At 38.5% G+C, this 14,182-nt stretch overlaps 1 protein-coding gene across 1 annotated transcript in view; it reads right to left on the reverse strand.

Moving 5' to 3' along the window:
- The window catches only part of LOC115235467 (RNA polymerase II elongation factor Ell), an 80,951-nt gene that overhangs the window by 536 nt on the left and 66,233 nt on the right, over window positions 1–14,182 (reverse strand). The window contains exons 3-9 of the mRNA XM_029807283.1: window positions 4,685–4,800; window positions 3,659–3,775; window positions 1,967–2,224; window positions 1,683–1,753; window positions 1,398–1,604; window positions 355–1,285; window positions 15–192 (exon numbers count right to left, since the gene is read on the reverse strand). Coding sequence (XP_029663143.1) covers window positions 15–192; window positions 355–1,285; window positions 1,398–1,604; window positions 1,683–1,753; window positions 1,967–2,224; window positions 3,659–3,775; window positions 4,685–4,800 — 1,878 coding nt within the window. The remainder of the gene's footprint in view (window positions 1–14; window positions 193–354; window positions 1,286–1,397; window positions 1,605–1,682; window positions 1,754–1,966; window positions 2,225–3,658; window positions 3,776–4,684; window positions 4,801–14,182) is intronic.

The raw sequence follows: 14,182 nt of genomic DNA on the forward strand, positions 1-14,182 counted from the left end.
AATGATTACGATACCTCGCACTCGGTCAGGTTGCCCGATTGCTTATGCTCTAGAAATTGTTTGTACAAATGCCTGAAGCGGTTCGCGATTACGACCACTTCGGAGTGCAATCTGCAATATTCATCATAGTTCGCATAGAATTCTTCTTTATAACGTCTTTTCTGTTTCGCGTTGCTTATTGTCGTATAGTACCTGGACAAATACAAAACAGTGTAATGTTGCAATATTTTACATCGATCAGTAAACATGTTAGATTCATTCGCAATAATTGATGGAGAGAATATCTAATTTTTCGTTACTATCTGTATCCGTTTTCGCAGATTAATATAATCGATAACATAGCAAATTTCTTACGTGAGGTAATCGGGGTATTCCCCTGGGCTCCCCGGCCTTTCTAGCTCATCAGTCAGCGACGAAATCGTCATTGCGGTAGAACTGGCATTATCGTTATAAATGTGAGCATTGCTGCTGGAAGTTTCGCTTCGAACGAGCGAGATCGCGTCGCTCACGTCGTTCACGGCACTATTCCTATTCCTACACTCCCTTTCCCTATTTCTCTCTTCCCTCGCGTCACGATTTCGATCGCTCCTGTCGCTCCTGTCGCTCCTGTCGCTCCTGTCGCTCCTGTCACTTCTGTCCTTTCTATCGACGCTTATGCCGTTCGTGTTGCTTCCGGCATTTCCGTTCGTGACCGTCGCGACATTGCCGTTGCATCCATGGCCGCCGCTCTGATGATGGCTATTTCTTTCACTATCACTAGGTGACGACATTAGGTATGATGACCGACTGGAACCGCTCGGAACCGCGATGGCGCCGTAGCCATTCCCAGCACCTCGCAACACATCACTATTCGCTGTCCTTTCGACTCGATAATCGGCGCGACTGCTACGTTCACGTTGCTGCCTCGATTCCAAACCATCGAGACCGCCGCTGCCGTTGCCGCTGCTACTATTACTAGTACTACCGCCACCACCACCACCACCACCACCAGCACTATTGCTGTTGCCACAACCACTATTACCGCCAATGGCACGCTCACCACCGGCGGTTGCACTAATACCACTGTTATTATTATTATAACTGCTGCTACCAGACACCTTTTCGCCAGCGGGGATGAAGGAGATAGGTTCGGGTCTCTTATAGTGTGATATTCGTGGTTTCTTGGTCGGCAATCCGTCGCTACCCTGGTAGTATCCCGGTCTCTTATTGTTCAGCAAGCTGGGCGGGGGTGCTGTGATCGTCGGCGGTGAACCCGCATGGATGGAATTGGGCGATTGACCACTGCCTGTGAGTAAAAATATATAAGAAAAATGTATATATTGTTCCAAAAAAAAAAATAAAATAAAATAAAATTTGATGTTCATGTATGTAAACAGCGTATTGTGATAAATGCGTACCGCTGGAACCATCACTCGAGCCGGGTGGCGTAAGGTTCTGAGGTTTCCGCCTCCTGAGCATTGTCCTCTCCTGCTCTGTATAGAAAGGCCAATCCTCCTGCACATCGTTCCAGATATGCCTCTGCAGATGATACGTGTTATCGCGCATATTAGCCACTTGCTTCAGGATCGTCGTCATGATGGGTCGTTCTCGCTCCCTTAAGCCCTCTGCAATTTATTGGAATATTAATATCATCGATTGAAGCTATTCCGGGAAGCTGAAGAAGCATTCAGATTTTGTTTCACCTTTGTTGATACGATCGTAAAGTTCGGGTTTCTTGTAGGGCCTCAAAGCAAGGACGTGAATAAGTCTTTCTCTGTTACATAGAAAAATATAAAATACATTTTAACCTAATGCAATGAAAAAAAAAATATTAGTCTTTAGTAAATTTCTTCCTTATTTAGAATTTCATTGAGCATTAAATTTTTATCAGGCTTTATCTTATTAATCTGACAGTTTTACTTTCGCGTCTTTATCGGAGCGTGACTTATTTTCTCATATCCTTGTATCGATTCGTTAATGCACTTACTTAAGTGGCCTGCGCATAATATCGGAAATTTTTTTCTCCGGACTGCGAGTCGCCGCTACATGATTACTATTACTACTACTATTGCTAGTGGTCGGCTTGTTGGTTGACGTTCTGTGTTGATTGCTGCCGGAAGTTGGAATGCTCGTCGTAGATTCCCAATGCTTTGCATACGATGACGGAAGTGGTATTGTCCTTCCGGGTATTTGCACTTTCACCTTGCGTCCGATGTCTGGACCGTTCGCTTTGATTACCCTCGTACTGGAAAAGCGATATATAATTATTGCTACTGAGACAAACGCAAATTAATCCACATTAATCTATATTGTATATATACTTTGAAATTCTCTAGCGCACTAATTATGTATAAGTAATACATCAAAATGGAGAGAGAACAATTGAAATTAGAAAAATGGAAAACAATCGAAAAATTTTATCGTGTTTGTATATTTAAAACCCCGCCGATCTGCTATAAGATCAAGCCTCGTTGTGTATTCATACAATTAATGCAATTTGCATCATTATCATAAAGGGATCCGATCGATTAGTTGACGCGTGTTCCTGACGCGTTTTCCTTAACGTGCGCCGCGATAAAGCACCGCAATGACGAAGGAGAGGCGAAAAAGTGTTCAGGTTCGTGACGAAATTGCACTTGTGAGGCGCTCTTAACCTTGGCAGTGAGGACGACTAAACAAATTAGCTGCATCGTCGATGCAGACCCGCCGAACGAGTATTCGAATCGCGGTTAACAATTGCAAAGCCCGATTTCGGAGATCGCGTTTCGCGCATGCTCCCGTTTATAAAAAATTGAAGAAACAACAAGCGCTTATCTTCTGACAGATAGCGCGATTTTAATTCATGCAATGCAAATATGCGATATAATAATATTAATAAATATGTTATTTATTCTATCAACTAAGTGCGAATATTTGTATATAAATGTACTATTCTACACATATCTCTAGAGATATTTGTATATAAAATGTTAATATTTTTGGATTTTCCTTTAATTTAGGGTCAACAAACTGCATTGAGATACCGGCGACGACGTGACATATTCGCGAGGTATGTACCTGAAAGCGCGTATCCACATGCATGCAATTTTCCGCGAGTTTCCGCGACGACGTGTCGTAAATTCCTTCGTGAATCGCGCGAACATCCGTTAAGCGCGACCGTATCTACACGGGCGAAAGTTTGTAAAAGTAAGACCACGACGCGAGCATTATTTACGGTTCCGCCGATGCTCGACGACCGGGAAATGGAGAGGAGAGGCAAGCGCGCTTTTCCGAAAAAAAAAAAAAATAAATAAAAAAAAATCGTGCGTCACGAAGTCTCTTGACGCGCAGAGTTTTACAGGAAAACAATGGCGCTGACAGCGCTTCATTATTTATTCCTTTTTTTACTTATAATTAAAATTTCTTTTTTCTCATTTTAATTAAAATTTGTAATTGTTAAAAGATTTACATTGTAACATGACATATGTATGCTATGATCTTTCACAATTAAAATCGCTATTAAACCAAAATAATTTGGCCTCTAAAAAGTTCATCAATTTATTTTAAATCACCTACAATCCCATATAATATACAATCCCATTTGATCTGTTTATGATTGTTATTGCGCAGTCGGTCTTCTTTATTATTTTTAGGCAGGATCGACGACCGTACGTCCCGCTGCTCGTGGGAATATCCGTACCATTTGTTCTTGTTATTCTCCTCGGCGACCGCCATTCTGTGCCTGGTGGTCTCGTAAACGTCGTCGTTTGCCTGTATCCGCATTTTGTACGGTATGGCGCCGAGGCTCTCCAGATTTCTACGAAAGAGAAGAAAAATAAGAGAGTAGAATATTAAATTCGTTAATCGACTGTGTGCGGTTTCTTTTTAATATTAAACAAAGAGACGACTAAGATAATTGTCCGAGATTCAAAAATATTATACAATACATATAGTTAAGACGTCTTTCAAGTTTTGTCAAATACAGAGAAAGTATTGTCATTATTGTTACATTCGTTGAGATAAAAACATATATGTATATAATGCTATATCACATTTATATGTAGAACATATCGGCCTGTTACTATTCGGAAAATGAATTGCGATCCGGCGAGCAAATTAAGAAAATCATTATTTACAATTATATTTTTAATATTAATTCGTTGTATCATCGAGATCGTATCGTACGAGAAGCACTACTAGTCGCTGAATCGGTTCTGACAACGCAAGCATAACCAATCATTCAATGACGCTGCAGTCGCCAGTAGTCGCGACACCTGCTAGCTCACTAACAGCGCTTTAGTGTGTCAAGTTGCCGCGATAAAACCACCTGGTCAAGGATGCTCTACAATTTTTTACGTAGCTCGGTTTAGATTGAGGGGATTATGCTCGAGGAGACTACTCCAAGTTACCGCATCGTATGTCGAGTCTATTCAGCGAAACATTATTCTTCAGCTATGAATTCGAATTTTCCGTATGATGAGCCATCGCGACATATGTATATACAACATTTTCTACTAATTGTAATGTATAATAATAGTATAAAATCTTCTTGTCAACCTATCTGATAAACAAATAATGATCGCTCGCGCGATATTTAACGTTTTAATTCTATCTATTCCGACTCTTAGAACGACTGTTACAATTACTCGTACTTATAAAATGTATAAATTTAATACGCAAATATTACTTTGCAAGTTTCTGTTATATCGCGATAATCGATACGTACTTAGGGCCGGTTTGTCGGACGCACTCGAAGCCGCCCTGGGGACCCTCCATGTCCTGATTGCTGGAGAGACTAAAGGTGAATCCGGTATATCCATGGATGGATGGAATGCTGAGTTTCTGAAATCAGAATACGCAGAGCGTGCCGGTTAGTCTGTCTTGTCCTCTTAATAAGATCGCGTTAAATTACGAAACAACAGCTTACGCGACAGTGTCTCTCTACACGGCTTACGATGCGTGTGTGTGTGTATGTGTGCACGCAAAAAAATGACTTAACAATAGCAGCTAAATTTCAGTAGCTGAATCAAACTTAGCTGTAAGAGCTATCGCCTTAGTGTCATAGCTAAGTACTAGTTATTATAGGTAAAAAAAATTCACTGTGGCATGAAAATTTATTAGCTGAAATTGAAAGCGTATATTAACACGAGCAGCTATAAAGATAGCAACCGTACCTAAATTTCTTACTATGCGCATACATTGCGGAATATGCTTTATAGCTAAAACATTTAGCACGCGCAGCTAAGTTTATGGGTATGCGCGCGAATCTTCGATTCACAATTGTTTAATTGTTTCTGCGACGCTGTCATTGACAACATCGACGCGTTAGCCGTTGCTCGCCCAGTTCGTTTCGATACGTGTGAATTAAGTGGTTCTCTATTGTGTGGATAAGATGGATGAAGAAGTCCGTACTTTGTTAAAATATTGGGGCGTAACAGCGAAGATTGTACAATCATAGCTAAAAATCTTAGCATCCATAATGGAGATTATTTAGTTCTGCAGCAAAGGATAAAGTAGCATTCAGCTAAGTGTCACTTGTTTCTAACAGCAAAAAAGTGTTGCTGTAGTACCTAAATGCAAATAGCTAATAAATTTAGCTTGGGCAGCAACAATATTAGCTGTCCTTATTTTAAGGACACATTTTAGCTATCACAGCTATATATTAGCTCCTGTTGCTAATCTTTTTTTTCCGTGTGTGTGTGCGTGTATCGCACTCTCTTTTCTCTTGTAGTCGCGGGTATATATTCGCCGGGATACATCAAATTCACCCATATACACGTATCCATTCCAGCTATCTAATACCGATCTCACCCATCGTCAATCCCTCTCATTCTCTTTTTTAAGCTAGACTAGAACAAGTTTTACAAAATAATAACGCGCTCTTATAAATAAATTTTGCGTTTTTCAATTTGATCCTTTCGAAAGATTTAATTAGATTATTCTTAATGCTAACGTCTTTTCTCGATTTTAACACATTCAATTTAATCAAATGTATCAATGTCATAATTTTCAATGTTAACGTAAATTCAAATAAAAGGAAAATACAATGCACAAGTTAAATATGAAAATGTGGATAGATAATAAAATATTTAAAAAAATGACAAGGCGATATAGTGACTCGCTTATACTGCAATACAAGTGAACTGATGACATTTATCCCTTTGATACCGTATTACATGGGCCGAACTCGCGGAAAGCAGCACAACACGATGACATTTCGACATATATATATATATATATATATATCTGTGTGTGTGTGTGTGTGTGTGTGTGTGTGTGTGTTTGTTTGTCGATCGAATTAAAAGGACTGCGAGCAAACTTGTGGCTTTCAAGAACTTTGGCAAAGATAGCGAAGAGTATATAAGTGCGATTATAATTTAAGAAAGAAGAAAAAAGCAGATTTAACTAGCTACAATTACCTACATTTTATATCAAGTGTACATGCTCGTTGCTCATTTGTATAGAGCACATTATAGTTGATAGTCTCTATCCCCCCGCCCCCCTCTTACCCCTTCGTTCGCAAACTAGTTAGCGATATAATATTTTTCTGGATAATATAATCAAGCAGAGAGAATCTTTCATATTTATCTTTAACAAATCTGCGTGCACATCTTTAAGGTAATAGGTATCGTTAGAACTCTATCGTTAGAATAAATTGAAAGTAAATTTAGAGATATAAAGGCACTCTCTCCAAAGAATTAACTGCGATTGACGCAAGTGCGAGCGGGATCCGGTTGACAATTTTTCGTGATTCAATTTCATCGAAAGGCAGTCGAGCGCGACTGACCATTTCGCAACTTTGCGTATATATCTCCTCCCCCTCCTTTTTACGCCCGTCGTTGTTTCGCCCCCTCTCTTTCTCTCTCTCTCTCCCCCTTGCGTTGTTCTACTCCCCTTCCTTTCTCTGCACTTGGTACGCGAAATTTATTTTTTTTTTTTAACTCTTAGAGAATTATTGCGGATGCACGTCATCGGAAGCATGCATCATCGGATGTATCGCGAAAGATCTGACAATTTCAATATAAGTTTCAAAGAAGCGTGCGACCAAGATTGTTGATTGTCGCTCGAGTAGGCAATCGATTTTTTTTTCAAATGAATCGTAGAAAAAGATCATAAGAAAGAAAGAAAAAAAAAAGTCGTTATTTACATGCAACTCAGATTTTGTGAATGACGGTGACGCAACAAACGCGACATAACATATAGCATTCTAGATCACGTGGTAAGAGAAGGCCGACGCGCGATGACGATGAACATCAGCGAAACGATGGTGACGACGATGACGAGACAATACACGCGATACGTAATACAGCTCGGGGGGCGATGAAGGGAGGACGCTTCTCTCACGGACATTCACGTATCGAGGCCATAGAGGCTCCCCGAGCGTCCGGCCCCCCTTCCACCGATCAGCTGGAATAGACATCGTCGTCGTCGTCGTCGTCGTCGTCGTCGTCGTCGTCGTCGTCGTCGTCGTCGTCGTCGTCGTCGTCGTCGTCGTCGTCTCTTAAACGAAAGGTCGAATCGCGCGAGAATGCAATATGAAAGTTTTGTGAAGGGAGCAGCGCTCATTTAAATTTCACTGCGCACGCGGAAGGACGGCTGGCTGATCTGTCTGTTGCCTGACCGGTTATCTTTTGGTTCGTCATAGCTATACCGCGAAATTCGCGTGTCCCAGACGAGTGCCCATTGTGTTCGTCACACAGCCGGAACATCGACCAGCCGGTTCGGATTCTCACGCTGCCGTGCGGATGCATAAAAGAGGGGCGGGAGAGAGAGAGAGAGAGAGAGAGAGAGAGAGAGAGAGAGAGAGAGAGAGAGAGAGAAATTGCGCGAAGGTCCCGATTGAGAGAAGAATTACTCGGAAATTATTATCCTTAGATCAACTTCAGCGAGAATGGCGGTTTTTCTCTCGGCCGGTTCGAGCCTTTCGTTCGCGTAAACACGTTTAATTTTTCCAAGCATAATAAAATAGCTAAATTAGGAATTGAAAAATTCAATACATGCACGTGGATAATACAATCTTATCCTTATTCCATTTCAAGTGTAAGTGTTTTGACAAAATGTTAATTAGAGATTCAGTTACACCAAAATTTGACCGTGACACTCGAGAAGGTTTCAAAAAATAACATACGTAATTAAAATTAAAATTTCGTTGAGGAAATTCCGACCTCATGTCAGATTAATAAAAGAATTCACGAATCAAAATTTATCAGCATTACTTGAAATCGTCATACATATAACGTCATTGAGTCAATATTGCGAAAAATAATCGCACTCTATCAAGCTGCCATTTATGTCACATGTATAAAAAGGCGTAACAAGTCGGACAATGCACAAAGGCATGTCTTTCTGCCTTTATCTCTCGCTCTCTCTCTCCCTCCCTCCTTCTTTCTTTTTTATTTTCTCTGTTTCGCAGTATCGGATTGCATTTTTCGCAATTTAAGTAAGTGCCGGAAAGATAATTTTAACCGCCGATGATTTATTTCGGTATGCTTTACACGTACAAACAGTGCAAACCATAGTAGTAGACCGCCCATCTACTCACGTTGCCAGATCGAAATTATTTCGGTACTTAAGGCCACAGCAACAGCTGAGCAACAAACGAACAAACGATAATCGCCGCTCGTAACATTCGCGATATTCCTACGTGTCAGGAGCCACCGCCGCGCCGGCATCGAGTCGTCGCATCGTCGGCTATATCGCCGGGTTATTATACCCATGAGTATGTATCAAGAATAGCCATAAAAAAAAATATCGATATCTTTTTCATTCGTTTCAGAATCCATGTTTTTGTATGTCATAAGATTTTACGTATATTTAATAGCAAAGTGGAAATTATTATTATTATTATTATATATGTGTATATATATATAAATTTTCTTTGCATGTACGTTAATTTACTTTATTCCATCCAGCTCATTTGCATAATTTTGTTTTATTCAATTTTTCAAACGAGTCTCGGATACATTAACGAACGAGACTAGATAAAGCGTTGCGATAAGTTGTAAATTTGTTAAATTAATATAATTTTAATATATATATATTTATATACATGTACATCTTAACGTCATTCATTTCAATTCACAATTAATTTTCGTTTTATTTGTCTACGCACGATTGGAAACTTGGTCCGCGAGTCTGCATATAGCACGTAAATAGCATCATCATTTATATATTTATAAAGAAGAAAATGTGAACATTTCGCTATTCGTGGCTACCGTGTGAGAAAGATTCCGACCGACGAAAGAAGCAATGGATGCATCGTGATAAAAGTTACGAGCAATTATAATCGTCGGCCCTATCGCTGACGCAAATGCAGTAAATTTGCTAATGAGCCTTATCTCCTCAATTTACCCGCCGCCGAGCGAAATATAATCTAATTCCGATTTATTATTATTTTCACCGTGAATAATAATTTCGCCGTATTATATCTGTCATTAATCATCGCGTAATCAATGATTTATGAAGAAAATTCAAAACAGAGCAATATATATTTGTGGCTCCAAAAATTTATTTATGTTTTCTTAAATTATATATAATTATATATATATGTGTGTGTGCGCGCGTGCGAGACAGGAAAGGCGAATTGATTTCAAGAGATCAATAGTTGTCAAAAAAAGCAGATATTAATAATAAAGCTTATTTATTTCATTGTGAACGTTATGTCTGACATGGTGATATACGTCGCTAAAAATAAAGATCCCTGTCGTCTTAAATTACTGATTAGAGAGGACTGAAGATTATGTAATGATATATTCTTTAATCGCTTACTCTAACATCTATCCTTATCAAAATTCATATTAAATATTTTTCTTGTGTTTCCTCAACATTTATTTTCTTCTCTTTTTCCATCCAATGCCTCCATTTGTCCCTTGAAAATTTCTTAGACATCGGATTGTGTGGCTTTGAGAAAAGAGCAACCGGTCAACTGAAACGATCCCGCGGCGAGATCGATCTTCGATCGACGAACTCGGGAGGGCAACTTTCACTGGGCGACCGTTGTCAATATCGCAGAAAAAGGGGACATATATATGTAAGTGAAAAACGTGCGTAGACAGGTGAACCCATGATGAAGATCAAAGATGCGATTTTGCCGGTGCACGCGATGGTGACGACTTACCTTATCATGGCTTATCATGACAAATACACGTGACGACCTTAGACACGCGTGGAACCGCACGAGTAACATTCGAGTATGTGATCGAGATTCGCAATATAGCACATGTGGGATTGCCAGATGTTTCTCTGTGTAAAAATCTATATATATATATATATATATATGATATGATATCTATCGAGATTATTATTCTGTTACGAAAGAGACGAGCGATTGAACTTTGTTGAAACAGCTATTTCTTTTTTTTTCGATAATACGGAAAATTAGATAGTTTCAACGAAGAGATTACTTGGTTCTTTAGCGGAATAAAAGGAACGCTTTCAAAAACAATTCACGTCGTTGCATCAAGTGAGAAGATACGAGAAGCGACGCTTTTTCGTAGCCGTATCTCTATGCACGGTCGATGGTGAAACAAAAGCGAGACGAAAGATAAGCGGTGTATCGGAGAGACCGACTGTCCCTGGCTCAGGATGAGGCTCCATCTGGCACAAGGTCATCAGCGTCATCGTATAGGTGCTCCTTTCGTCTACGGGAAAATAAAAAAAAAAAAAAAGATGCACGTGTACACCGTGTGTCTCGATACAAAACCGAACCGACCGGTGACCTCATCGTATTTTTGTTTCTCCTTTCTCTACTGCGTATCCCTTTCCCCGCCCCTCGCATCACCATTTTGTTCTATCGTTCTTTCGAGCACGGACACGGACACAGGCAAGCGCACATACACATTACCCGTATAGGCGCAAGTGATGTCGTTAATTAACTCCGCCGACCGCGAACGGTAGACACGTTCGATTCGCACGCGCATCGACGGCGCAGAAAATAAATCGCGCTAAGTGAAAGTAACATTGCGCCGATTTTGTGCTGACGAATCGTCGCGAAACGCCGTGATTATTCTACACACAATTGAATAAAACTTGAAATGACCGCAGGTATTAATTAGCTTACTACATTCTTGAAACAAAAATAATATAAGATTGAGTAGAAATTTTGAGAGAAAGATACCATTTTTTTCAGAGAAAATGTGGAGAAAATGTGTAAGAAAAATTTGGATATACGATACTAACAATTTGTGTCCATTTATCTACAATAGGCACTAGATAAAAGTACCTTTTATCCAGTAAACATTTAATGTTTTACGAGCTGCATCTATTTTCAAGTTTGTCGAGATAAAAAGATACAGCGCTAAAGGAGGCGAAAACATGTTTCCTTCACAAGAGTTACATGATACGCGAATGGAACATAAAATTTCGCCGTTTATTCGAATATTTTGACTCGACTGTGACTCCTATAATTATACCAGTTATCTCATTTTTCTTTTTTTTTTTTTAAGACGGTGATTACGCACGATAAATTCCATCGTCGACGTCTCGAAAGTTCACGAATTAAGTCGCGTTAAGTGAAAGCCGCACCGGTTGCGAAACCTAATAGCGCAAAAAAAAAGTTTATTGTGAAGACTAGAGTTTTACACAAATTCATACATATACACGCACACAAAGTAATATTGCAGGAAATTATATTGTTACGTCGCGCGTAATAGCGGTCATTGATTAATTTGCGAGGGCTGCGCTTACACGCGCATCTATTTCATTTCGCATCGAAAAGAATATGCGAATACATTTCCTCTACCGACCACAGAGGAGAAACTGACGGATTGCGGATAGCAAAATGCTTATTGAATGTTACCGCGATCGTTTATGAAGCACCGATACTTGGCGAAGACACGCGTCAAAGCCGTTCTCGTGGTCGTAAATAAAGGATCGCAGCAGATGTGCATAGCTATATCGACGCAAGGACATATGCCATATGCTATTCGACTCGCGCGATTCTCCATTTATATGTCTATAAAATTACATCGTTTTAGCATCCCAAATTTTATTCTCAATCTTAATGAATAGATATGATAAAAGGTGACAAAGTGCGAATGATCGAAGAAAGACCAGAATATGACGATTAATTATTATATAAAGAGAGTTTCTAAAAAAAGTTAGATATTTTGTTATTTTTTCATGCCACTATCGATAGAAATAAAAAAAAAAGAAAAAGAAAAAGAAAAAAAAAGAAAAGGTAGTAATCTCTCGAGTCGAAATTTTTCTTCTACTTTCGACCTCAATGCGTATGTTCAGAGAGTCTAACATCTACTTTGAGAAACTTCAAGCGGTCAGATCACCCTATTTTGGAACTATTTAATCTAGTTTTGATAAAAGCTCCTTTTGTGATTTCTAGGTAAGAAATTGTTCGTTTAATGTCTATTTGAGGTACAAAGTAGAATGATCAATATAATACAATTCCTTCAATATAAATGAAAATCTATGAAAATCCTCCAGAATCCATAAACGTGAAAAATAGAGATTGCAAATAGGAGCAAAATTTCGACATTCGGGCTCCTCTATTAAATTCAGACGCTTCTCAATATGAGATAAAAAAGTACTTACTATAAACTGGTAGAATTTCAAAACCATAACCATAAATTAAATGACGTCTTCTTTTATCGATATTTCGAGATTTCTTTAACGTTATGTGAATAATAGTTAAATACGCAATAGTATGTTATATAAATCAAATTTCTATCAAAATCATTCAAACATCAAATCACGAAATTATTTCCCACTCAAAATCGTTCGATTTCCAGCGCATCCATAAAAAGGGTGCTTTCGCCCTCAGCTCGATTTCCGCGACGGATAATCCGTTTGTAGTTGTCGTCGGATTTGTGTAAAACCACCCTTGATGGGGCTTCCGGGAACAAATCTCTCGGGGACAAATAACGTCGCTAATTGTTATAATCGATTTCATCCAGTCTCCCGATATGCATTCCTTTCGCTAAAATCGATCCGTTTCCGCGCCAGGGTTAGGCAGCTCGTTAACCTCTTTACTTATTCAACGCCGACGTTGTCCCTCCCGTCGAAATTTTATAGCTGCTATGATTTTACGAAACGACAGTTGCTACCCGCTACGCGCGTAATATGCTGTTTATCGCGACCATCTAAAATCTAAAAGAAACATGAGAGAATTCAAAGATATTCCTTTCTAGAAATGTATGATAAAAGTTTTGTACATAGAGTTCTACTTTGTGCGTAAATATTTCTCCGATACCACAATTTAACGAATTTGTTTTTGCAACAATCAAATCTTTTCTATCATAAAAATTATTAAGAATAGAATATGATCTCTGTGAGAATATCACTGTATATCTTTAAATTAAGATATTTAACATTTTTCTACAAAAATATAATATAATATAATATCATTCCGCGATATGCGTATTAGTCGAAAAATTGTATTATTTCCGTATTCAACATTTATAAAGCTAATGAATAATTCACCTAAAAGATAAATCTGAAATGCAGCAAAATTAGAACATAGTTGGAATTTTTCGATGTCGTGATAAACATTTTCGCAATAAGAGCTATTACAAGAGTTGTCACACATCGATGAACATTATTGTGTTTTAATGTAACGCGTTGAATTATGGCTATTCGATGATGGATGATTCAGCGTTTCAGATTGCGACATAAACACGTTGTCTTGTGAAAGATCGGGGTGGGTTCCTCCCTATTTTGAATTTTCAGGTTAATAAGCTATATCCAATAACGGCAATAAATTTTTAAGAGTTTCAAAGTTGCTCACGTCATGAATCTCTTCGGTTAGGGATTATGTAAATCAAACTTCTAAGCTCGCTCGCTCGCTCGTTCACGAATGGAGGAATGCGCATTTAAATGATTATAAAATTGACATCGTTAAATATTAATCAGCGATATTGCTCCTAAAACGATGGAAATAAAGTGTCAAGAAGAGTGTATAAAAAAAGTTTTTGGAATTTTTCTGATCATAACTTTCACGAGCGATGATTTTTTGCACTTGAAATATTTCAAATAAATCGAAAAACGAGTTTTTAAATCTCGTTTTCTATTCTATAAAAAGATTATTTTATCTACCATCTGAGAAACATTTTCATATAAAAAAAAAAAAAAACTGTTATTGTTCACAAAAGATAAAATAAAAATTTCATTATAAGCAATCCTGTACAAATTGTATTTCTATTAATAAAAACAGATTAAAAAAGGATCTTTTTTATAGAAAGTTCATTTTTCATTCTTTTCTTCCAATAGAAAA

This window comes from Formica exsecta, unplaced genomic scaffold (genome assembly GCF_003651465.1).
Source record: "Formica exsecta isolate Colony F162 unplaced genomic scaffold, ASM365146v1 scaffold222, whole genome shotgun sequence".
Taxonomy (NCBI): Eukaryota; Metazoa; Arthropoda; class Insecta; order Hymenoptera; family Formicidae; genus Formica; species Formica exsecta.